At 39.4% G+C, this 26,414-nt stretch overlaps 1 protein-coding gene across 1 annotated transcript in view; it reads left to right on the plus strand.

Annotated features, from left to right (window-relative positions):
- The window catches only part of RASGRP1 (RAS guanyl releasing protein 1), a 105,408-nt gene that overhangs the window by 14,510 nt on the left and 64,484 nt on the right, over positions 1–26,414 (plus strand). Inside the window, 2 exon segments of the mRNA XM_042444374.1 lie at positions 16,272–16,377; positions 21,066–21,128. Of these exon segments, the coding sequence (XP_042300308.1) occupies positions 16,272–16,377; positions 21,066–21,128 (169 nt within the window).

Below are 26,414 nucleotides of genomic sequence, written 5' to 3' on the forward strand. Positions count from 1 at the left end.
CAGAGACAAAATATTTACAAAGCAAAATGTATATTTGGCCATGAATATGAATCTAGGTCTTGCACCCTGAGCTGAGAAATACTATCAAAATAAATTGATAGTATGAAACTTGCAGTAATATATTTTGTTCTTTGTTTGTTTACTGTTTCCAATCCATGTAATGCAAATGTTTAATCTATAGGAGCAATGAAAAGCAAAGACTTTATACTTCCTCAGTTATCCAAGTTATTTGTTTAGTTATAGATAGATTGCTTGCATATTTTCTTTCCCTTTAAAAATGCATTGCTCAAAGTGGAAAACAATGTCATTAGAATCAAGTTGATCAATATAACTTTTCGAATCACAGCAAAAGACAATTTAAATAATATATCTGTTTTCGAGTGATTAACATGAATTGAATAAAAAAATGTTGGTGCCAAAGAATCTGTACTGTTAACATTATTTACATGGAATGAGTTTTATTGATTTCAGTAAAACCTAGAAGTAAATATGCTTAGGATGGCATCCTGTAGTTACATTTTTATGTACCTAGCACAAAGCCCTTGTTGTTTTTGTTTTTGTTGTTGTTGTTGTTGTTGTGTGTCTTCAAGTCATTTCCACCTTGTGGCAACCCTAAGGCACACCTATCATAGGGGTTTCTTGACAAGGTTTGTTCAGAGGAGGATTACAATTGCTTTCCCCTGAGTCTGAGAGAGTGTGTCTTGCCAAGGTCACCCAGTAGGTTTCATGGCCGAGCTGGGAATTGAACCCTTGTCTCCAAAGTCACAGTCAGACACTCAAACCACTGTACTACACTGGTTGCAGAGGACTTATTTCTGAGTAAGCACAAATAGGTTTGGCTAATGGCCACACAACTGAATTGGTTATTTTTTGATATATTCTGATAGGGGAAAACAACAACTGGGGATTACAGGCTGTATATAATAAAGCTATTAAGACATTAATGCAGTCTGTTGAGAGGCTTTATTTCCATTTCTTATTGCTGTCACATTTTATTAGTGTCTTCCTTATACAGTCACAGCCATAGAAAGCACAAGCATAATTTGGATATGTGGCTAGACTACATAAAATTTCTCTTCGTAATTGGACATAACTGCAATAACAACTGTTTTTGTTGTTGTTGCAGTTGTTGTTGTTCCATTTTATCCTATCCCCCCCCCCCAGTGCTGGAATCCAAAGAAACTCACAACATAGTTTTAAAAAGGCACAAGTGAAACACAGTAAATCATATGAAGTTACAGTGAAACATATTATCATGCTTAAGCAAAAGCCAAATTAAAACATCCTAATCATTTTTAAATTAAGGTAATCTTTAAAAAAGTTAAACAATTTAAAAAACTCATAAAAATTAAAAAAAACCTAAAGCATCTTGCCCCCATCCATTAGTTGCAAAAAGAAGGAAAAAAGCTCACCTGAGTTGAAATGTCTTTGCCTGCTGGCATACGGACAATGGGAAGGAGATCAGCCTAGGCTTCCTTGGAAAGGAATTTACAACCAGATATGATTAATATTCTGTTTTAATACTATTTTAAGAATGTGCATTGTGTTGAGTACCTTGGGATTTCCCAGTAGTTCTAAAACAGCTATAAATTAAAGGTGGTAGAACCAGATAAGGAGTTTTAAGGAAGTTTCTCAGTTATTTTTGGAAGGTATAAACACTGAAATGGAGATTAGCAGAAGGAAGAGAATTAGAAGCATTCTGCTCTGTCCCTTGAAATGCCAAGTGTACTGTATTGTTAGATTAAGAAAAGAAATTGACACTGTAGTTCTATAATTGATACTGATGTTAGTAGGTTACTTGGAATTCTTGTGCTACATATCCTCAGTATATAAAGGTTTTCATTTCGGTTTTCCTGAACAACAGACTTCATTTTATTTGTTTTATTATGGTGAAAATGTTTGAGCAGTGGTCGGAGGATGACATGCTTAGGATTTTTGGTTGGAATAAAAAACCAGAAGGTGTCAATTACGTTAAAATACAGTAGTCCTTCCATATCCACAATTCTTTATCAACAGTTTCAGTCAACCCCAGTTTGAAAATATTCAAAACTAAATAAATTTCAAAAAGCGAACCTTTTTGGAACACGATTTTACTGTTTCACTGTATTTAATGGGACTTGATATCCATGGATTTTGATATACATGGAGAGTCCTGTTACCTGCTGTCAGTTACTCTGAGTGTCTGAATATACTATATTATAACAAACACCTTAGGAATGAATTTTACAACTATAATTTTGAATATGACATGATGAAATCATAGCAATCTCAGTTTTCATTGAAATTGAAAAATATGCTTGTCTCTCATAACACCTAAAAGATAATGAGACTTGCTATTCCTGACAGGGTATGTCCTTGTCCTTTATATTTCCATGATAATGCATGACATTTCTGGTCTAGTGCTTCTTTTTTAAAAAAAATAAAGGTTGCTGAGATATTCAGCATCAGCTGTATTAATCAGGCATGAACAAGGACTTGACAGAAGGTAAAATAGCCTTTTAAGTAAGCGCTGCTGCTGCTAATTCTAAGCTTGTGCTGCTCTGCCAGGTAGGCGAAAGGGCTAGCCATATTTTGTAGGAGGTGAACCTGACTGATATAGTCACACCTAGGTATATTAGATCTCTTCCATACTACAGTCGCCCCTCTGTTTTCACAGGGAATCCATTCTGGACCCCCCCCCCTGCAAAAACAAAAATGTGCATACATTCAAGCCCCATTGGCAGCTGCAGGTGCACGCCATGGGCATGTGCCCCATTGTTTCCTCCGTTTCCCCCTCACGCATATGCAAGGGATGTAGATCTCAAGTCCATGAAAACAGAGGGGTGACTGTATACAAGTGTAGTAGCTTGAAATGACTGGAAGGAATAGGGCATGTTCAAATTTGCCAATGAAACCAAATTAGGAGGGGTAGGTAATTCCGCACAGGACAGGATCAGAATTCAAAATGACCAGAACAGATTAGAAAATTGGTCCAAAACTAATAAAGTGAATTTCAACAGAGAGAAATTTAGGGACTAAAAAAATGAAAAGCACAGATATAGGATGGGTTACATGTGGCCTGTCAAGTGCATGTGAAAGGGATCTAGTTGATTATGAGTTACCAGTGTGATATGGCAGCTAAAAGAGAAAAATGTAATTCTGGACTGCATTAATAAAAGTACAGTGTCTAGATCAAGGGACATAATAGTACCACTCTATTCTGCTTTGGTCAGGTCTCACCTAGAATACTCTGGCCATCATTCAAGAAGGATGTTGACAAGCTTGAGTGTTTCCAGAAAAGAGTGGCCAAAATGATGAAAGGTCTGAAGGCCATATACTCAATGACGAGAGGCTTCGGAAGATGGGTATGTGTAGGTTAGAGGTTGACATGATAGTCATGTTTCACTATTTAAAGGATGTCATACTGAAGATGGAACAAGCTTGTTTTCTGCTGCTTCAGAGACTAGGAAGTGGAGCAATGGATTCAAACCATAGGAAAAGTGATCCCACCTAAACATTAGGAATAATTTCCTGATGGTAAGAACTGTGAAGGCACACAACACAAGAGCTGTTCAACAGTAGAATACACTGCCTCAGAATGTGGTTGAGTCTTCTTCTTTGGAGGTTATAAACAGGGGCTGCATGGCCATTGGTCAGTTGTGCTTGGATTGTGTATTCCTGCATGTCAGGAGGTTGAACTGGATGGCCCTTGTGCTGTCTTCCAGCTCTGTGATTCTGTGTTGGGAGGTGCTTGGTTTCTGATTCTATCTCATGCTACATTTGTTTTTCCAATCTGTATACAGTATTTTTAATCAGCAGAGCCTTAAAAAATAGTAATACATTTACTATTTTTGAATTTAAAAAGATTCTCAGAGTAACAAAGGGTGACAAGGAATTTGATTGAAATGACTGAGTCGGTTGGCTGGAGGAAGGACATGTTGCTTTTTTTTTTTGTTCCCACCTCCAGCAGTCTGCTTGGTTTCCATGCTGACTAGTCATCAGCTAAATTCCTCCTCTGCTAGCATTCTAAAAGCATTTTTTTAAAAAAAAAGGTTGCTAATGGCTAGTAACCTTGTTTTCCCTGCTGGACATAGAGGAAAGAGTTTCTTGTGTCTATATACAGCATGCATGTACAGGCGTATCCTCTTAGCATCTTAGTTAACATGGTAGGCTATTAATTTTTGTGGGCTTATTTACAAGTTTGTTTTATCCAGAGTTACTCTGCAAAAAACAGTAATTCTGAAATATGACATAGGCCCTGAATTTGCAGGTAGAATTATATGGGCACTGGACAGGGTTGGTCCATACTGAAGTGTTGTATCTGTATAAATCTGTTTTGTATTATTCTGCTCACAAAATACATCTCAGGTAAATTAATTTAAAAAGAAAAGTTTTCCTTTCCCCCCTTTATCTTCATGAATAAATAAGATCATGATACCCTTTTCTCTGTTTTTTTTTGTACTACAAATTAAGTTTTATATGATTACTAAAAAGTAAAAAACAAACACATAAAAACCCCCCACAAAATGCAGGTTCATTAGATCCCAGAACAATGCCACAATATCTCTTGCTAGATCAGTGTCAATATTTTGATTAGGAGTATAGTTGGCCCTCCATTTTCATGGGGGATCCGTTCCGGGCTCCCCCCTCCCCGCAAAAACGGAGGCTTGCGCATATTCAAGCCCATAGGCTTGAATGGGGCATGCCCCTGTGCATGCAGCCCAGGTACGCATACTGGGCGCATGCACCATTGAAACTAGAGGTCACCCCTCCGTGGATAGTCAAGGTCGCGGATCTCAGATGCGTGAGTTAAGAGGGGTGACTGTAGTACTTTTCTTTCTAAACACATATTTCTAAAGTTGTTGAATTTTGGAAAAAGCGCATGACATGTAGATCTCATATCCTATATATCCCTGATACCTCAAATATTTTGTGCTTAAATCTTTTGAAAACTGACTGAACTGCATTAGGGTATAATACAGTCTCTGAACGATACATTTGTTAATATTTTCTAAGACAAAATGTACAGGACTGTTATTTCACATCACTTTCCACATTTGCTCACTTATAAGAATATTCAAATATAACAAGTACAGATAAAACTGAGCAGTAAGTCATGGATTTTACACATTAGAACAGTGTTTGCTAATATAATAATAAGTTCCTCAAAGGGGTTTAATGATTTTATACCACATTCTCTAACAGTTGCATTAATGATGAAATGGATCAATTGAAAAGTCAGAAGTCATTGAATTGATTTACCTTCTGAATGGTTGTGAATTTTCTGCTCTGATGTAGGTTATGATTCTATATACAAATCACATAATCTGTGTCATTGGCCTGATCTCTCCATTCCATGTTGATTTTTTTATTATGGCATTTCTTTCTAAATGCTTACAGACTGCTCTAGAATTTTTCTTGGTATTGATATCAAGCTAATTTGGCAGTAATTGTTTGGGTCCTCTTTTTTCCTTATTTAAAAATGACCTCATCCTGTTCTTTAGTCTTTAGAAAGTTCTTTAGTCATCCATCCTGGTTTCTTGAGACACCTCCAATTTTTCCTCCTCATTGGAACTGTTTGAAATTGTACCTTTGATATATCTCTTTTAATAGCAATAGCAAGTACATTTCTATACCGCTTATCAGTGCACTTAAGCACTTCCTAAGCAGTTTACAAAGTGTAAGCTAATTGCCCCCAACAATCTGAGTACTCATTTTAGCGACCTTGGAAGGATACAAGCCTGAGTCGAGCTTGAACCCTTTTTCTGGTCTTGAACTTGCAACCTTACGGTTTTGAGTGAGTGGCTGCAGTACTGGCATTTAACCACTGTGCCACCAGGGCTATTAAGAAACTCCCATCTCTCTTGAACTCTCTTCTCTTTTACTATTCTTGTCTTCACCATGGGATCACACTCAGTAGTTCCCTAAGTTTACTGAAATCAGCTTTCCTAAAGTGTAGAATGCATGTCTGACTATTACTGGCCTCTCCTTTCCACTGTATAACAAATTCCAGGAGAACATGATCACTCCCCCCTAAAGATCCTGGCACTTCTACCCCATTAACCAGGTCATCTCTATTGGTTAGGATCAGATCTAAAATAGCTGATCCCCTTGTTGCCTCTTTCTCCTTTTGGACAATGAAACTGTCTGCCAGGCAAGTGAGGAATTTACTGGCTCTTCAACTCTTGGCTAAGTTTGACTTCCAGCAAATACAAGCATAGTTGAAGTCACTCATCACTACTACATCTCTCCTTTCTGAGTGTGTAGTCATCTGTTCTAGAAAGGCATCATCCAATTCCTCAGTCTGACTTGAGGGTTTGTAGTAGACTCCTACAATGACATCCCTGTTGTTTCTTTACCCCTTAATTTTTATCCAGATACTCTTCATCTGGCTTTCAGGTTTTAGGTCCTGGATCTGTTCACACGTGTAAGCATCCTTTACATATAATGCTACTCTTCCTCCCTTCTTGTTTGGTTTATTTTTTTTAAAAAAAATATGATATCCCTCTATTACTCCATTCTAGTCATGAGAATCATCCCATCAGGTTTCAGTGATGCCTGTTATAACATATTTGCTTTGCTGTGCTAGGAGTTCAGGGTCAGCTTGTCTATTTCCCATGCTCTGTGCATTACTGTAGAGTCATAGGTCAGTACACAACCTGAAGGCACGTAACTTTGTTTTTCACACCTATATCAGATTTTGTTGTAAGTTTTGTAATAAATTGTCACAATGAGAATCCTTAGCTAACCAAAATACTACATTATCCAGTAGAGTAGTCCTCCTTTTTCACAAAGGAATCAAAGCGGATTTCAACAGTAAAATTAAACAATTAAAAATTGCAATTAAAAAACCCCAAAATCCCAACCCTCCCCCCAATCATAAAAACAGTGACCTACCCCTAAAAAAAGATTAAACATAAACAATTTTAAAACTGTCCAATATGAATACACTAAAATTTTGGGCAGATGAGCTCTAGAAATGAGTCTTCCTCTAGAGGAGGAGTGGGGGTGGGGCGATGATATCAATCAATTTTGATATCAGTATCAATAGTATTTTCAATTAATACAAGAGCAAATTCTTATTTCTTGTATCTCTTAATCACTATAGTTTCAAAATATCAACATATAATAAAGCCTTATTGCCTTGAACTGTATTTTTATGATTCTTTTTCCAGTGAAGCATCCCAAGTATTAGGATATACTGTTCTGTATTAAACTGAGATTAATCTTTGTGATTTTAACTCATCCTGGTGTAATTCTGTCAAAAATGACATAAAAGCTTTAATGTTGCTTGGCAACTGAAATGAAGTTAATGGGAAAGTAATCACATTACAGCAACAGAGGACTTTATTAGAGCCCTTTAGAATGCTAATTTAGTTAAATAGGGCTGATTCTGTTTAACTAATGTAAAACAGCTATCGATAAATTAACGTTTTCCATAGAAACATTTCTAGGAAAGTTCAGCCTTAATTGTTTTTAAAACAGTTTAAGACTGAAAACAAGTTTGCTGGCTTTTAATGGCCTACAGCTGCTTACATTTACTAAATAATTAATACCATATAGTTTGATGAACTGTTAAAACAATGATTTCCAGTGTATGAAATCAAACAACCTGAGCAGTCTTTTTTGTAGGAAAAAAGCATATTATAGTGACTCTCCATTCATTGTCCTGAGAAATATTGCTTATCTTTCCACTACATAACATCCACAGTGTGATGAAATAAGGCAAACTAAAGAAAGGGAAAGGAAGAGAGACAAAATTGTATCCTGTTTCCCCCCCAAATTTTGAGCAATTTTTCAAATTCTTGCCTTGCTGATGTATCTCTTTATTAATATCTCTTTATTAATAAATAAGTGTATCCTTTGTGCTGCTTTCCCCAGCTTGATGTCACCAGATGCTCTGAACTACATTTCCCATCATTCCCAGCTAGCATAGCACAATGCCATCATATGTCACAGTTTGCTTTACTTGGCACTTAGCATGCATGACTAAACACAAAATTCAAATAGGATAATAACACAGTATCAGAAAAGCAGGTGAAAATACAAGCCACTGAAAATTAAAACCAACAACCAATAATAGATTAATACTTAATGTATAAAAGTATTTATGTACTGCAATTTGGACCACAAGAGCTCCAAAGGCTGCTTAGTGTAAAATCATGAACCTAATGTAAAGAGAACTGACAGCAATAAAACCTAAATATAAGTATTTAATGAATACTTTGAAAGAAAGAAGGGTTCGTAACCAATTTACCAATCATTATAAGTTTGGATTAATCTTTGAATATAAGAGATTATAAAATGAAAGACACATGGAATGAGGAGCCATGTGAAGATGAACCTCAAATGCTAAAAAGTGAGATGGAAGCTGCAATAAGGGAAATGGCAAAAAAAACAAAAACAAAACAAAACCAGATGATATTCCAGTCGAACTACTGCAATCCACATTGCTGGAGTCAGCTCAATAAAGGAAATAAGGGAAGCAAAGCAAAAGGTGGATTGGAACAAACTAAGAACCGTGAATGCAACAGTACAATGGCTAGTGTGAAAAGATAAAGAAAACTACTACAATTACCAGTGCACAGAAATAGAAGACAACAACAGAAAGGGAAGAACAAGAGACCTATTCCACAAGACCTAGGAAATCAAAGGAAAGTTCAAACTAAGGACCGGGACTCTCTATGACAGTGACGCAAACCTTTTAGGGACAGAGTACCCAATCTAAAAGCCATTCCGGGGGGAGGGGGGAACCTCCAGATTGGGACTTCTGCCATCTAGGGGCAGGACTTCTTCCCCCTTCCCTCCTGGGCCTTCAGCTGCCTCTCTGGAGAGGCAATTGAAGGCCTGGGATGCCAGGGAAGAGGAGGAACAGGTTCTATGACATTAAAAATAACGTAATCCAAGACCAGGAAGGAATAAAAAGATGTTGGATGCAATACACAGAATAATTAAATAAAGAGATGACAAAATGAAGGACACATGGGACTCCAAATTCTAAAAAGTGTGGTGGAAGCTGCAATAAGAGAAATGGCAAAAAACAGATCACTAGGAACAGACGATATTCCAGTTGAACTGCTACAGTCCACATTGAAAGAGTCAACTCTAGTGCTAACTAACATATGTCAACAGATATGGAAAACAAAATGATGGCCAACAGATTAGAAATGATCAATATACATCCCCATCCACAAAAAAGGAGACACAAAGGACTGCAGCAACTATAGGACGATAGCACTAATCTCCTATGCAAGCAAAATTATGCTCAGAATTCTCCAACATAGACTCCAAGCATACATTGAGAGAGAAATCCCAGAGGTCCAAGCAGGATTCAGGAAAAGAAGAGGCACTAAAGACCGTATTGCAAACATATCATGGCCAATGGAGTGCACCAGGGAATTCCAAAAGAAAAGCAGCATGTGCTTTATAGACTACAGTAAATCCTTTGACTACATAGATCATGAAAGGCTATGGAATGCCCTTAAAGACATGGGAGTACCAACACATCTCATATTCCTGATGAGAAATCTGTACTTGGGACAAGAGGCCACTGTCAGTAAATAACACAGAAAAACAGAATGGTTCCCAGTTAGCAAAGGGGTCAGACAAGGCTGCATCTTATCACTCTACCTATTTAACTTATGTTCTGAACATATTGTAAGGAAATCAGGTTTGGACTCAGAAGGAGGAGAAATGAAAATAGAAGGAAGGAACATCAACAATCTAAGATATGCAGATGACACCATAAAGAAAACCTCCCAGACCTGGAACAACTACTAAGGAAGGTCAAGGAAGAAAATGGGAAAGCAGGCTTACTGTTGAACATAAAGAAAACAAAAATAATGACGACAAAGATTCTAAACAAACTCAATCTAGACAATGAAGAAATAAAAGTAGTAAAAGAATTCTCATACCTGGGATTGAACATTGATAGAAAAGGAGAGTGAAGTCAGGAAATTAGAAGAAAATTAAGAATGGAGAGGGTGACTATGAAAAAACTAAAAAAGATTCTAAAATGCGAAGATATACAACTGAACACAAAAATTAGAATTGTACAAGCCATTGTTTTCTTTATTACCATGGATAGGTGTGAGAGCTGGACAGGTAAGAAAGAAGATATGAGGAAAATCAATTCATCCAAGATGTGCTAGAGAAGAGTACTGAGGATCCCATGGACAGCCAAAAAGGCAAGCATATGGGTCCTAGAGCAGATCAAGCCAGAAATCTTCCTGGAAGCCAAGATGACACAACTTAGGCTGCCATACTTCGTACACATCATGAGAAGGCATGACTCATTGAAAAAAACCAATAATGCTAGGAAAGGTGGAGGAAAGTAGAAAGAGAGGAAGGTTACATGCTAGATAGATGGGCCCTTATTAGGGAGGTTACGGGTAGGAGTTTGCAGGAATTTAGCAGAGCAGTGAGATGTCTCATCCACAGGGTCGCCATGGGTCGAGATTGACTCGAGGGCAGTTAACAACAACAACAAAGAAGAGCAATGTCTTAGTTGCTCACTTCAAAGCTTCAGGGGAGCATTTCACAGCTAAAGCAGAGCCATAAAAAGCCATGTTTCATGTCACAACCAAGCATTCATCTCTTGGTGGGCATCTCAAGATGAATATACAGTAACTGAGAAGCAGCTTCATATGGGAAGGGACAGTCCCTCAGATACTTTGGTCCAAAACCGTTTAGGACGTATGTATTCATCTGCTAAATGAGCAAACATAGGATTGGGTAGAACAGAATTAATGTAATATGACCTGCTTGAAGAATGCAAAAAGATCTGACCATCACATTTTGCATTTTGCACTTGTCACAGTTGTCAGACACTTTTCAGGGGCAACCCCATGTTGAATGTATATTTTAGACACTATACTTCTATTGGTGCAGCTGAAAACAGCATTGGCCTTTTTAACTGCCACATCACACAGTTGACTCATGTTCAACTTGTGGTCTACTAGGACTCCTAGATCCCTTTCATATGTAGTCTCCCTAAGCCAGGTGTCCCCCAGCCTATATCTATTCATTTCATTTTTTCTACCTAAATGTAGTATCTTACATTTCTCCCTGTTGAAGTTCATTTTGTTAGTTTTGGCCCAGCCTTCTATTTGAATTTTGATTCTCTGGGGTATTAGCTACCCTTCCTAATTTGGTGTCATCTGCAAATTTGATAAGCATGCTGTTAGGAAGGATCAAATTAGGGGAATTTTAATTAGCTCAAAATATTGCCGAGAGGTAGCCCTAACAACACCACGTGCCTGGATCGTGTCCCAAAGTGTATACCGGAAGTCGCCAGCACACCACCCAAGAGAAAGAGACACTGATACACTAGGTGCAATTAAACTACAGTACTAACATTTATTAAAGTCATACAGCAAAAGGGGAACACACACACACACACACACACACACACACACACACTGCTATAGCAGGGGAGGGGTGAGTTCGGAGAGATGGGCTTGAGAAAGAGAGGCACCGCAAGGGAATATTACCTTAGAAGTCTTCTCCTGGAAGTCTGATGCAGCTTCACGGCTGCTGAAGCGAAAGGATGGCTGCAGAGGCTTAAGAGCTGAGTTCAAGCGGGCGAAGGCTAACTTGCGACCCGGTAACAGTGAGAGCTTAGCTTAGCTCAGTGATTTCAGTGGAGCACAATGCTCAAAGAACTCAGGCTCAGAAAACCCAACTTAAAAGCCCAAGGAAGGTCTGAAAACTCTGGGTTTATGTAGGGCTAAACATATCCCGGGGCTATGGGGACTTGCTAGACAAAGGCGTTGATTGCCAGGGCGTTGCTAAGCTGAGAGCAAGCAATAGGTTGCACAATGCAGTAGGTCTGGACACAATTCGGAAGGGCAGCCACCTTGATTGCTGAGCTGTTAAGCTGATCACTGGCTCATTAAGGAGGAAGCCAAAGTTATTGTCTTCCTTGGGCTAACAGAGGCGAATCTGGATTAGCAACTCCCAGACTTCCTATAGAAGGTTTTCTTTCTCTAGGGCTCTGCCTAGCTCAGGCTAGCTGCCTATGTGGTCTCTCCACTTTTAGGTTAATGGCAGGTCCTCTAAGGGGTCAGTCAAGGGTCATAGCACAGCCCAAAGTTTTATATAAAACCAAACTTGGTAACAATGCCCTCTATTTCTTCATCCTAATCATTGATAAAGATATTGAATAGAACTGGCCCCAGGACAGAACCCAGCACCCCACTGGTTGCTTTTCTCCAGGATGAAGAGGAGATATTGTTGAGCACCCTTTGGGTTTGGCCAGTCAGCTAATTACAAATCCATCTGACAGTTGCATTGTCTAGCCCACATTTTATAAGCTTGTTCACAAGAATATCATGGGGACCTTGTCAAAGGCCTTACTGAAATCCAGATATGCTATATCTACAGGTTGTCTTAGGGTCACCAAAGGTCACACAATTACACACACAATCAGCTCCAGCCTTTCCTGGATGAAACTGATTTCTTGCCTGGCTATGGGACAAAACTACCTGTTTTATTACAGGAGTTTTTCACAAGGGACAAATCCCATGCAGAAACTAGATTTAAAGTGAAAACAACTCACTTTTGTGGGTTGTTTTTCACATGATGTTTAGGATTAGCCTGAACAGAAAGTAGAAAAAACCTGCATATTTGTGTTGTTTTTCAGATGACGTTTGGGTGAAAGAGAAATAATGCAAAAATAACCCGAACAGGAAGCCAAGAAAACCCAGTCCTTTTTACTTTTGGGAAATTCTAAAAATAGAAAGGAGTGGCTTTTCTGAGCTTTCCGTTCGGTTTAGTTTCACATTATTTCTCTTTCCGCCAATGTGTCTGAAAAGCAGCCTGCATTTGCAGGTGTTTAGCAGATTTTAAAATCCTGTTTCTGCACAGAATTTGCCTCCGTGTGCCTCCATGTGATAAACTCCACAGTGGGTCATTTTTGTTTGTTGGTAGAGGGAGTGTGTGCTGCCAATTTTTGAGACTCTTTTTAATTATTAACTATTGTATTGCCGGGTTTTGAGATAATTTTTCGTGGTATCATTTTGATCCTTGTTGCAAGGGTAGATGCAATGAGTTTTGGATAGTAGTGAGTTGGTCTTGGAATGTAGTACTGGAGGTTTGCAGATGTCCAATGGATTTTGGCTTGCAGAGGGTTGCATCATTATGTCTTATGCTCCATGCTTTTTTTTTTAATCCACATACAACTACTGGAAAGGTCATCCAGAGATTTGGTCTGTCATTAGAATGTTGATAATATTCATTTCAGTCTCTTGCTTCTTGTACATCTAATTCTGAGATTACAATGGAAATGCTAAACTAGAATCATAGAATAATAGAATCATAGAGTTGAAAGAGACCACAAGGGCCATCCAGTCCAACCCCCTGCCATGTAGGAACTTTCAATCAAAGCATCCCTGACAGATGGCCATCCAGCCTCTGTTTAAAGACCTCCAGGTAAGGAGACTCCACTACACTCCGAGGGAGTTTGTTCCACTGCTGAACAGCCCTTACTGTCATGAAGTTCCTCCTAATGTTGAGGTGGAATCTCCTTTCCTGCAGTTTGCATCCATTGTTCTGCGTTCTAGTCTCTGGAGCAGCAGAAAACAAGCCTGCTCCCTCCTCAATGTGACATCCCTTCAAATATTTAAACGGGGCTAAACTAGTGTCTGCAGGCATTTGTGAGGAACAGCATACACAGACAGAGCCAAGTATCTGGCTTCCCAGCCATGCCCTCTGTGTTTACATGTGTGAGAGGAATCAGGTCTTGCCTCAGTCATTTTCATGTTCAAGTACTGTGATACATTCTATATAGGGCTACCTGCAAGGTCAGTGGTTCAGAAGTCAACTTTTGATCATGATTAGCAGATATTGGCATGTGGCATGTGTGTATGCGTATTTGTGTGTGTACATGGATGCATCTGTATGAAGGAGTTTGCTACAATTAGTGTGCCACTTCCAGGAAGGCCCTTTTGTCATATGTCTTTAAGGGAGGGGCAATAGAAGAAGAAGAAGAAGAAGAAGAAGAAGAAGAAGATCTTTATGCACAAATAGGTTAAGATTTGTGTGTGCATGTGTGTGCCTACAAATATGTATGCATTTGAAGAAAAGGCAAAACAGTCCACTTTGTGTATATCATTTATAGCACATGGAGAAATAATTTTTGAAAGTTGAGATAAACCTGAAAACTAATGACAACAAAGCAACTTATTTAGACTTTCTTTTTATAATGTACCGTGACTTTATTTTTTTATAGCTACTCTATATTTAAATGCAGGTTTCAAATGCAAAATTCTTACATGCACGATACTGCTTTGAACATGCACTCAGTTGGTTGTTGTTCAGATGCTTGTGTGGTTTCACTGACAGGTATGCAAGCGGAAATGGGAGTGAGTCTTACAAAGCTTTCAGCTTGTTATGAGTAAGATAAATTGAGCAAGCTTCTAGTGTGTATTGAAACATCCTGCTACCTTGTGGAGGCTGACTTAAAAGGAAAGCCCAGTTTGCTTTTGTGTGTTAATACTGGCACAAATGCAATGTGTATATAGCTCTTGCATATGGATTTTTCAATTGTTGCACATTCTGTAACAGTTCACACTACTCTGAAGTAAAGAGCCGTGGGGTGTCTTTATTGGGATAGTGCAGTACTGTATTTCAAAATACATTTAGCATTTGATGCCTATAACCAGTGCTTAAAACAAGTCCCTATTTCCAAACATAAGAAACTGCCTTATATTGAGTCAGAGCATTGGTTCATGTAGCCCAGTATTGCAAGCTCTGGTTGGCAGTGGCAATACCAGCCTGCTACATCTAGTAGTCCGTAATCAGTAAATAAGAATGCAACATGTTCTAACTAGAAGATAATCTGTGTGATAACTTCTTTGCTTTTCTGCATTAAAGCTTCTTCTTTTCATAGATGAATCAGTGAACTTTTTAATAGAATGGGAATTTGAAAGTGGGGCAGTGGTAGTTGTAAATGGAGCCTCAAGAGATTAAAATAAAACAAAATAAAGAAAATAGATCCAGTATACTGGATCTGCTGCATTGTAGGGATCTCCTGATGGATGTTTCCTAATTAGTGCTACTAATGAAAAGAGATTGAGCATCTTTCTTTTGGTAAGAAGAAAAATGAAGGAACAGATTAGAAAACACCAGAAAGATATAAATGGAAAACCCCATTGTTTGGATTCCTTTTATTATTCCATGAATGAGGCAGTGTGAATTTATTCTGACCCTAAATATTATTATTTTGCTTCGTTGGTAGTATTCACATCTAGAAACATTTTTTTAAACTGCATATTACTGTTTAAAAGGATATGGTACTTGTAAGATGGTTAGTCAATTTAAGTGCAATTGATATGCTTTGTTAAACTAGCAGGGAACATATGTTGTGGATCTAGTGCCTAAATTAGTAATGGTTTTACTTTACAAAAACACATATAAACACTAAATTTTGGATGGAAAGCCCCACTTTATTGGTTACATGCATGACCATGGAGGGGTCTGGATCTTCACATCAGGTGACTAAGGGCTGGAACAGACAGTCCATAAAAGATGCCTTCAGGGCATCATCTGAGCACGGTGTTTACATCCCACATTCTCTGATGATGTCCTGAAGTTGCCCAGAAGCTAGAGCCTGCAAAAACTAATAGATCTACAGTACATCCTTTTAAGTATTTGCTGAGTATGCATTAGTTAGTTATACAGAAGTTAAAGAAAGATTTGTAAATACGTAGTATGCCAACAGTATTTGCCATTAACAGATTCAGGATGCTCCGGTGGTGTTTATATGCCGTATGCAGCCGGAGTGGCTTACAGCAGGCTTCAAGCCATGGTGGGGTGGGAAAAGCCAGCCTTTGCCAGCCAAAAAAGGAGTACATCTTTGCCACTCCTTTTTAGGCTGGTTTCAAGGTGGATTGGGACCGTGACATGTGTTTGCCACAGCCCAAATCTATCTTCAGAAGAGGCAGCTTCAAGCTGTCTGTTTTCCTCCTAAGCTATACATTAGTACAAAAACATCACTAAGGATTCTGTATGGTGTGGTATGGAAGGAAGTCATTGGAGGGGGTGACACCATGACTTACTTCACTGGGTGACACCAACCCTAATGATGCTACTGTGCACTGGGTGACACTCTAACTAGTGATGCCACTGCTTCTGGCTTTGGGATTTCCCCCATAACAGCCATACAGCTCCTTGCTCTGCTAGCCATTCTGCCTCTGAGCAGATGAGATTAGAAACTGGATATCTTGCATAAAGTGTGCGAAAGAGACTTTTTGTAATGCTTCTAGTAACACCATGTTTCCTAATATTTCCAGATTCAGAAGGAAACCTATGCAAAAATGATCAGCTATTGAAGGTAATGTTGACCATGCATCGACTTATCATATCATCTACTGAGATGCTGCAAAAACTAATAGATCTATATCCTTTTAAACATTTCTTGAGTATGCATTAGTTAGTCATACAGATGTTACAAAAAAGATTTGCCAACAGTATTTGTCATTAGCCAATTTTTTTTAGGAATGGTAATTTCAAAGTAAGTAACTGGCAAAACCACCTCTGAGTATTCCTTGCCTAAGAAAACCCTATGAAATTCATAGGATCGCCATCTGTTGACAGGTGACTTGGAGGCGCCAACACATACATATCATCTAGCAGCACAATCTTCAGATATTTCTGATGGAATAAATTGAGTCTTTGGTTTCAGTTCCAATGTGTGACATTCAGTAATTTAGCTGATACTCACTAATTTAACAAATAATTCAGATGAAATCCTTTCGACGATTGTGATGAAGTTGTAGTGATTGTTTAAACTTTGTTTGCAAATATAACCTGAACGACTTTACTTCAGACAGAATGAAAGGTTCCTGTTCCTTTTATAAAGTTTGGCAGAACCACTTTCAGTTCTTGTTTGAATTAAATTGCTTAACAAAATTGATAATTGTTGTTCAGTGTTCCCTAAAAGCATTATTTAATTTTACTTTCTGACAACTCACATGGTTGATTTTCTTGTTATAGTTTGATGTCTTCTTGTAGAGTCACTTTCTCTTAGTTTGTCATTTGCTCTTCTGCTTGCCAAATAAAGCAGAACTAATGTATTTTATTGAAGTATAGATTTTTCTGCTATTACTCCTTTTCTTTTTGTGCAGTTAGATTCTGAGTGGCCTGCTGGGCATAATGTTCCCTCCTCTCCTTACCTCTTCAATATTTGAAGAAGGTAATGTCTGAATTGAGTTATCTCAGTTAACTGAAAACAGGATCTCTTGACATGTAGTTTCTCCCCCCCCCATGTGTGGTGATGAAGGGAGGCATAGACTCAAAAATCACTTTTGTATTTGTGCACTCGTAAGTCTGAGTGTGTTCAGTTCCCACATTAATATGCAATTTCTGAAAATTCATTTTAAAATTAAATTTAAATTTTCTCAAAATGTCAGTTTTGAATGCATTCTTACACTTCTTTTGAGCTGAGAACTCAAGTGTAACAGCTGACGGATAATTGAGTTCCAGTTTTGCATCTTCATTCAGGAGATGCAGATCAAGTTGGTTGGTGTTGGACTTCACAATTCCTCAGACATCCCCAAGAGAAATCACGTACACTCGTCCCACCACATTTGCGGCTTTGACTTTTGTGAGGTTGATTATTCACGGATTTTATTAATATGTTCTCTCTAGGAATATCTAGATCTTCCAGTGCAACTCTATGGTTAACTTTAACCAAAAGTCGCCCTTGCCTAGAGATTCCTAGAGGGAACACTCCACTAGGCATTTGTATCTTCTCCAGCACAATTCTGTGGTCAATATCTGGCAGATGTTGACCACAGTTGCACTGGAGGACCTAGAGATTCCTAGAGAGGTGTTCTCTCAGGTAAAAACATGGTGTTTTTGTTATTTGCAGTTTTTCCACACTCACTGGGGGCCCTGTGCCCCTAACCCCAGCGAATGTGGAGGGACGAGTGTAGTAGCATGTTCGTGTCAGAACTAGTTGACTCTTCCCCCTGACCCAGTAAATCAGGCTTCTGTGGATGACCAGCAAGCTTTATTTCTGGAGTCAGAAAGATGCAGCTAGTAAGGCTTTTTGGTCAGAACTGAAGCCTAACCACACACACATCAGACAAAAGCATACCAAAAGCATTAGCTCCACCTTACAAAATTGGCAGGCTCAACCATTTCCCTCTTTTCAAAACAGTTGGTTCTTCTTTGGTTGTTTTTCTTACTTTCCAAGGCTGTCTTTGCCTAGCTGATAACAGTGGCCTTAACAAGTGAAGAAGGGGAAAAAACCCTACACATTCTTTTGCCATTCATTCAGAAAAGGCCAAATTTCTTAAGCCTTCACTCTAAAGCTACATTAGGCTATATAGTTAAAACAATTAAAATATATAAAATCATCACACTATTAGCCAGCTATATAACTAGTAATTAGTAATTAACAACATATCTTTACCAGCTTGTTTAACATATATAATAAACCTGTATTGCTTCTCCAAAGGTGTTACAACCCAGTTCCCCCCACACAATACCAGCTAATATAACCAATGCATTATATCATCAAGAAACTATACCTATATATAACTATATATATCAAAAGCATATACATTTCCACAAATGTATAAACACAAAGCATCAGATGACCAGGTTTCTATCAAATATATATCAGTTAGCACACCTGATGTAACCCTTCTTTATACTGTTGTCATTGCACAGCACAACAAAACATCCCAGTGAAGCATAATGATATAATAACATACAGTGGTACCTCGGGATACGAAATACCCAGGTTACGAAATTTTCGGGATACGAAAAAATCCCATAGGGAATTATTGTTTCGGGTTACGAATGTTTTTTCGGGTTACGAAAAAACTTTTGGTGCTTTTTTCGGCTTTTTCGCACGGAATCGCGGCTTTTCCCCATTAGCGCCTATGGCAATTCGGCTTACGAAGGCTTTTCGGGTTACGAAAGCGGCCGTGTTACGAATTAATTTCGTAACCCGAGGCACCACTGTACCTTCCAGTGAAAACCATACATAGTATAATACCACACATCACAGTTGGATCATACACATAATACATAACATGGTACCCCAACACAATAATCATGACAGGATTAGCCCAGTCCTAACAGTTAGTTCAAGGCCTATTCGTCATCTCTCCATATGCAGAATTATGAAGCAGGGTTGGCTGGGCTAAACCAGGCTGGGTTAAAACAAATTCCTTAAAAAACCAAATCTCCTTTTTTAAAAACAATTAAAGTCTTGCTGTTGTTATTATTTTCCAGCCCTTTTACTAGAACAGTCATGACTGCTCAAATTTAAACATTTCAGCTTTAACAGTTTATTGGCATTTGTTCATTGTTAGATCAGTATCCATTGTTACTTGCTTCCTTTTAATCACTTGATTTTATAATGCAAGAAATGTCATTCAGAAACAAATCTTCAGTTAACACAAATTCAACCAAAACAACTTGCTTTAAAAGAGCACCAGGGGAAAAATTATTTAAGCTAGTGGCCATAACATCTGAATTGCATTATGCTACTTAATATTTTCTGATTTAGTTCTATATTGGCGTAGTCTTGTGCTCCTATATATAGGCTACAACTTGTCAATATAATTTCCAAAGTTTTATTGAAAGATGTAAATCATATCAAAGGCTAAAACTTTGGACTGTTAATGCTGGAAAGCATTAAATATGGCTGATCAAGCTTTCTAATGCATAAAATGATGTTTCACAGTTTTAATATAATAAATAAGATTCAGTTTTTTTCATTAAAACATTAATGCAAAACAACAACAACAACAACAAAAACACAACCTTGGTTTAAACCAGAAAAAACACCTTTTAAAAATAAATAAATGAATGAATATCCCTTGTTTTCCCCCAACCCTTGTTATGGAAGAAAAGTACGGTAATGCCCAGAAATCTTCATATACAGATCCAAGTCTTCCATAGATTTAGTATCTGTAATACTGTGACATGTTTTATGAGTTTATATTTATTTCTTACTTCCAGTAATTTTACTCTTTTTTGCCTGAAAATTGATTAACTGTTGAGGTTTGTGTAAAGCAAAATTTGAAGATTTTAAATGTTTGTTTGAGAAGGTTTCAGGTTTGTTAGGTTTTTTTTTTTTACAGGAGTACAATATCTTGTGTTGCCTTTCTTCATTGAGACTTGTTGTGTATCACAGGCCATTATTTAATTCAAAATTTTAAACTTTGATCCTTTTATAAATTCTGTGTCTGCATTTTTGCAGATTATGTAACAACTAATGTTTGTTTTCTTTACTCCACTTCAAAACAAAGGTTTGTTTGTTGTTTTTATATCTTTTATATAAACATCTACTCTTTTCACATTTATTCTGATATATAAAATGGCTAGATTTGACATCATTTGATCACCTTCTTTTAGATGCCAAGTTAATTCTTATGAATAGCACTGTGAGCATGATCTAGTGAAACCGAGCATTTTCAGATCCTGTTGGTTTCAGTGAGTGAGTGATTATATTATGTTTAACCTTGGCTGTATTATGCCTCAGTGTAACTAAATCCAACTGTTTTGCACAAAATGTTTTTTCAGTGCACGAAAGATAACAAAAACCATTTGGGAGATGTTCTAATCTAGTATATGATTTTCTCCTTCTTTGTCATATACTGTATAGTAAGCAATAGCTAGTCAGAATTTTTTTTGCTTGCCCTTTTTCTATCCTTAAGGTAGCTTATGACTAAATTTTTCATTTGTTCAATAGGTTGCTGCCCATTTTTTCTCTATACTTGTGTGCTTTTTAAAAAACTGAAATGATTACTGGTCCTGGTTTGGACCAAATGAATATATAATTAGAAAAGTCTAATGCTCCAAATGTTAAAATTCTAATTAGTGGGGAGCCGGGGGGGGGGTATGGTATGTAAAGGAAATGATAGATATTTATCTACAATGTAGATTCTACATATTGCTATCTTTTATTTTTTGCCTTAAGATATGGACTGTTTCAAAAATCTATTTTCATTATTGTGATACAATATCCTGGTCTCATTTTCAGTATAGTGTTTCTTTTGAAAAAATGTTGGATTCATGGAACATAATTTTTGGCCTTTGACACATTTTCCTTAGCAGCTGATTACATACCTGGATGCCCTGGAAAATAATTCTTCTTTGCTTTGCTATAAGATATGTTACCTCGTAAGGTAAGCATACTTTTTTCTTTTACAGATAGGCTCTTAAATAGAGAGCATAGAAAATGGTTCCTAATCGTCAAATGTTATGAAACAAATAAGAATGTCAGTGTCTGTTTGAGTCCTTTCATTGGATTCATATGGCAGATCCTGACATGGTTCTTTATCTAAAACTTTTTCATGTAGAAAAACTCTATTGGAGAGCCTCTGTTTTAAAAAAAACTGCCCCATCCATTCAAACAGCTGTATTTGGATACCCCTAGGCTTAGTTTTTATTTGGGAAATAAAGGTGCAATCTTAAATGTATTTCCCAATGACAGAATTCACTGCAATTTTACTTCTGAGTAGTCATGCATCTCTATAAGTAATAGAACTTTTATAAGAAGTTTGTGGTTTATGACTGAATACTAAAGAAATGTCAGAGTTTGGTATAACGTGCAAGTGTTGTCAAATTACTTAGAAGTAATGACCGCAGCACTTTCAAATTAAAGATATACATGGGTGGACAAATTCTCAGGAAATTTAGCACAGTGATATATTTAATTTCAAAACAGGAAATTTCCCCAAAATGAGAGGATTACTCAGATGAGAGATGGAGCTGGAAAACATACTTTCCTGCAAACCAGAAGTCATCAAGGAATTTGAAGAGAAAATGGCTTAAAGTAGAAAAGATACTTTTAGAATTGTTCTCATGCAGCAGAAATATAAAACAGTGAGAGCAACAATTTAGTGACTAATGGGCACGTAAACAGGAGACATTGAAAAGGAAATGGAAGAAACATTTTACCCAAGTCTTCAGTAAAAGTGAGAAACTCATTGCAGCCATTTTTTTTTCAGCGATGGAGGGGAGGAATCCTTGAACAGGTTGGTTTTCTACATTTGCTCCAATAGGCAGGAAGTAAGACTTGGAGGAGAGCGTCATCAGGGGGAGCTGCCATCTGAGTTTCCAGTCTAGTTCCTGCCTCGCTCTCTTTCTTATCTTACCTTACCTTAAAAAACAAACACCCCTCTTTCCTCTTCTCCTCCTTTCCAAGCCACCCACCTTAGAGGACAGGATAGGATTAGGGTATGCAATGAAGGATGGCCAAACCGGTGGAGCTAGAGCATACCCTGGCATATCTGGGGAATCCACTATACACCAGCAGCCCTCTGCTCTCGGTCGGGACCTGGGAGAACCAGGAGACCCCCAGGAAGGGGTGGCCGGAGGAGGGGGAACCCTCGTCTCCAAGCCATATTGCGCTACGCTGCACTCACCTCTCCTGAGATCAGGAATGAGTGGCGCAGTCTGAGAACCAGGATGGACCTGTGACTAACTTCCCCGTGCCGGCATTACCCGCAGTGCACCTCCTGCCCCCAGAATTAACAAACTTTTTAACCTCCATTATATCGATTCAGGAAGCGGCCATTGCTGGCCAGGCTCCCCCCCTTCAGGCCCTGGGAACTTTTCCCATGGACCAGCCCGCCCTACCATGGAAATCAGGTGGGGGGGGGGAATTTGGGAACAATGACAATCCCTCCCACCAAAAGGCTGCCTCATCCTTGCCTCCAGCATTTCACTCCTCCACTGATGCCATCCCCACCGCCAAGAGAGGCAAATTCGCACCCAAATCCCCACAAATGGGAGCTAGCCATTAGAAAAGGCGGGAAGAGGCACCCACCCACCATTTAGACCCACTAAAAGGCTGCCTATAAGAAGAGGGTAACGTTTTTTGGTCACCACATCAAAACTATGAAATATAGGGCACCCTTCTCCCCACACTTCTCGGACGAGGAAATGGGAACAGGATCACACTCCTAGTCTGTGTTGGAGGGTGGTGAGGGAGAGCTGTCTGGGAAATATCTTGACGATCCCCTCCCCCCATCCTCTGCTAGACTTTTTTCACCAGAGGATTTCCCCATCCTACTAAAAAAGGCCATCAAAGCCCTGGAGTTTTCAGATACTCCCCAATCCCAGCATGTAGAGGACACTGACCTTCCTCAGGGAAACAGGGACTCCTTTCCCAAACCTACCCCCTCTAGCTCAGAGGTGCCCTTCCCATCTGACTTTATGAAGATAATCAGAGAAGAATGGAGCAAACCAGGCACGGTTAGACCCAATCCAGCCTCAGTCAAACAATTTTACACCTTACCACACTTGGTGATGTCCAAACTTCAAGTACCCTTGGTCGATGCTCCTGTTTCAGCCCTAGTTTCATCCGCTATATATACTAAAGTCGGCAAAGATACTTTAAAAAATTCAGAGGACAAGAGGGCCAACTCCATGCTAAGAATGAGCTTTGAGGCCTCCTCTACCACCATCAGAGCCGCATCTTCCATATCTACCCTATCCAGGGCAGCCTATGGTTGGACAAGGACATTATGCAGTTAGTCCCCAGGGCGACACCCGACTGAGACAAGTAATCAACAAATTATTAAATGTCTTGGCCTTCACCTCTGACTCAGACATCATTCAATTCAATGCCAGGGCTCAGGCCCCATCTATTCCTATCAGAAGACAAATATGGCTAAAGAATTGGATGAATTGAATACTGATCATTTTACAGAAACACAAGTGGATCCCATTACCCCATTCCTGGGGTAAGGAAGTCCCTCCACTGGTGGATGTTTCCACACATCCAGAAAGGCTGCCCAATCTGGCAGTCCCACTGGCTCCAGGTGACAACAGATGCCAGCCTATGAGGTTGGGGAGCCACTCTCAACTCTTCATATGCCCAGGACAGGTGGAAGAAACACGAACAAGCCCACAATATCAACTGGCTGGAGCTCAGAGCAGTCTGCCTGGCACTTCTCTCCTTTGCACACCTTGTAAAGAACACCAACATACTAATCAGAACAGACAGTATCACCACAAAGGCTCACATCAACAGAGAAGGCAGAACAAGGTCAATTTCCCTGATGCCTGAAAACAATGTCCTCCTAGGTTGGGCAGAAAAGAATCATCTGTCCCTATGGGCCAAACACACAAAGGGACAACTCAACACCCAGGCTGACTGACTCAGCAGAAGGGACATAGATCAAGCAGAGTGGCATCAAGCAGAGTGGCCACTACTGTCGCAACGTCTCCCAGTCTGCAGAGGCATCATTTGGCAGGCGAGTGCTTCAATCAGTTTAGACTTCACCCTCAGTTCTCCCACCCATCGGTTGCGGGGGGGCCTTTGGCATATCCCATTCAAGGATTCCTCCCCTCCATCGCTGGAAAAATGAACATTGGCTTACCTTGTGACATGTTTGTTTTCAGTGATGAAGGCAGAGGAATCCTACCCTTGCAGAATTGCGGAGGGAGAACTTTAGTTACTGGTGTGGGATGGTTAAGTTACCACTTAGTATTCCAGCCACCCTGAACCCCTTATTGGAACCAACTATAGCCTGCTGTGATGCCTTCAACGACTTCTTTGCTGATAAAACCTCTCGGATAAGGGCTGATCTTGACGCTGGTTTTTTGACAGAACCTATAACAGAGGCATCCAGTGACTCTGGAAACAAGGTTATTCTGGATAGTTTTGAGTTTGTGAATACTGAGGACGTGGACAAGCTCCTTGGCTGTGTGAAAAGGACAACGTGCCCTCTCGACCCTTGTCCTTCTTGGTTGACCGTTCAGGGAGGAGATGCCATAAAAACTGCATTACATCTTATAATAAACACATCTCTTCGAGAGGGTAAAATTCCATCGGCCTTAAAACAGGCAATAGTAAGACCTCTTCTGAAGAAATCCTCCCTTGATCCCCTGTTAATGTGTAATTATAGACCGGTCTCCTTATTACCATTCTTGGGCAAGGTGATCGAGAGGGCAGTTGCTTTTCAACTCCAAGCAGTCTTGGATGAAATCGATTATCTGGACCCATTTCAAACTGGCTTCAGGGCGGGCCACGGAGCTGAGACTGCCATGGTCGCCTTAGTCGATGATCTCCATCTGGGCATCGACAGGGGAAGTGTGGCCTTGTTGGTGCTCTTGGACATCTCAGCAGCCTTCGATACCATTGACCATGGTATCCTTCTGGAATGCCTGGGAGAGTTGGGTATCGGGGGCACTGCACTCCAGTGGTTCCGATCCTACCTCTCGGGAAGATTCCAGATGGTGAGGCTGGGAGACAGTTGCTCTTGTAAAAGAGAGCTGACATCTGGTGTCCCTCAGGGCGCCATTCTGTCCGCTGGGAGAGATCATCCAGAACCATGGAGCACGGTATTATCAGTACGCTGATGACACCCAGATCTATCTCTCCATGTCTCCAACTGATACAGTGACTAAGGATGGCACCTCTCCTCTGGATGCCTGTCTGGGGTCAGTAATGGGCTGGATGAGGAAAAACAAACTCAAGCTGAATCCAGAGAAAACAGAGGTACTCGTGATAGGTACCCCAAGCCTGGGCAGGGAAATTTGCCATCCAGTCCTGTACAGGGTTACACTTCCCCTAAAGGACAAAGTTTGCAGTCTGGGAGTACTCCTGGATTCATCCTTACAGTTATCATCTCAAGTAGATGCGATGGTCAGGAATGCTTGGTACCAGCTTTGGCTGATACGCCAACTGTGTCCCTGCCTGGACCGAAAGGACCTAGAAACAGTAGTACACGCACTGGTAACCTCTCGCTTGGATTTCTGTAATGCACTCTACATGGGGCTACCTTTGCACCAGGTTCGGAAGCTTCAATTGGTTCAAAATGCTGCAGCAAGATTGGTCGCCGGAACCTCAAGGGCAGACCATATAACAACCGTATTAAAATCTCTTCACTGGCTGCCAATTTGCTTCCGGGCCCAATACAAAGTGTTGGTTATTACCTATAAAGCACTACATGGCTTGGGCCTGAGTTATTTGAGGGAGCGCCTCTCCCTACATAATCCGCCCCGCACTCTCAGAACAATGGGGAAATTGTTGCTTGAACACCCCAAGGTGAGATTGGTAACGACTCACCAAAGAGCTTATACAATGACGGCTCCGACTCACTGGAATGCACTCCCGGAGGAGATTCGATCCAGCTGTACACTGGAAGCCTTCAAGATGGTAGTAAAAACTCATCTCTTCCAGTTAGCATACTCTTCCAATCCTGTGTAAGAAAGTATTCCCCGATCAGATTGGACGACTACCCATAATTGATATCCTAATTATCCTAGTTGTATTGTTTTTAAAATTGAATGTTTACAATTGTCTTTATAACTGTTTTTAATATTGTATTTGACATGTGTAACAGAGTTTTATCATATCGTATGTACACCACTTTGATCTGGAGGAAAAGCGGTATAAAAATAAAAGCATTATTATTATTATTATTATTATTATTATTATTATTATTATTATTATTATT

The sequence above is a fragment of the Sceloporus undulatus genome, chromosome 1 (assembly GCF_019175285.1).
Source record: "Sceloporus undulatus isolate JIND9_A2432 ecotype Alabama chromosome 1, SceUnd_v1.1, whole genome shotgun sequence".
In the NCBI taxonomy this organism is placed as follows: Eukaryota; Metazoa; Chordata; class Lepidosauria; order Squamata; family Phrynosomatidae; genus Sceloporus; species Sceloporus undulatus.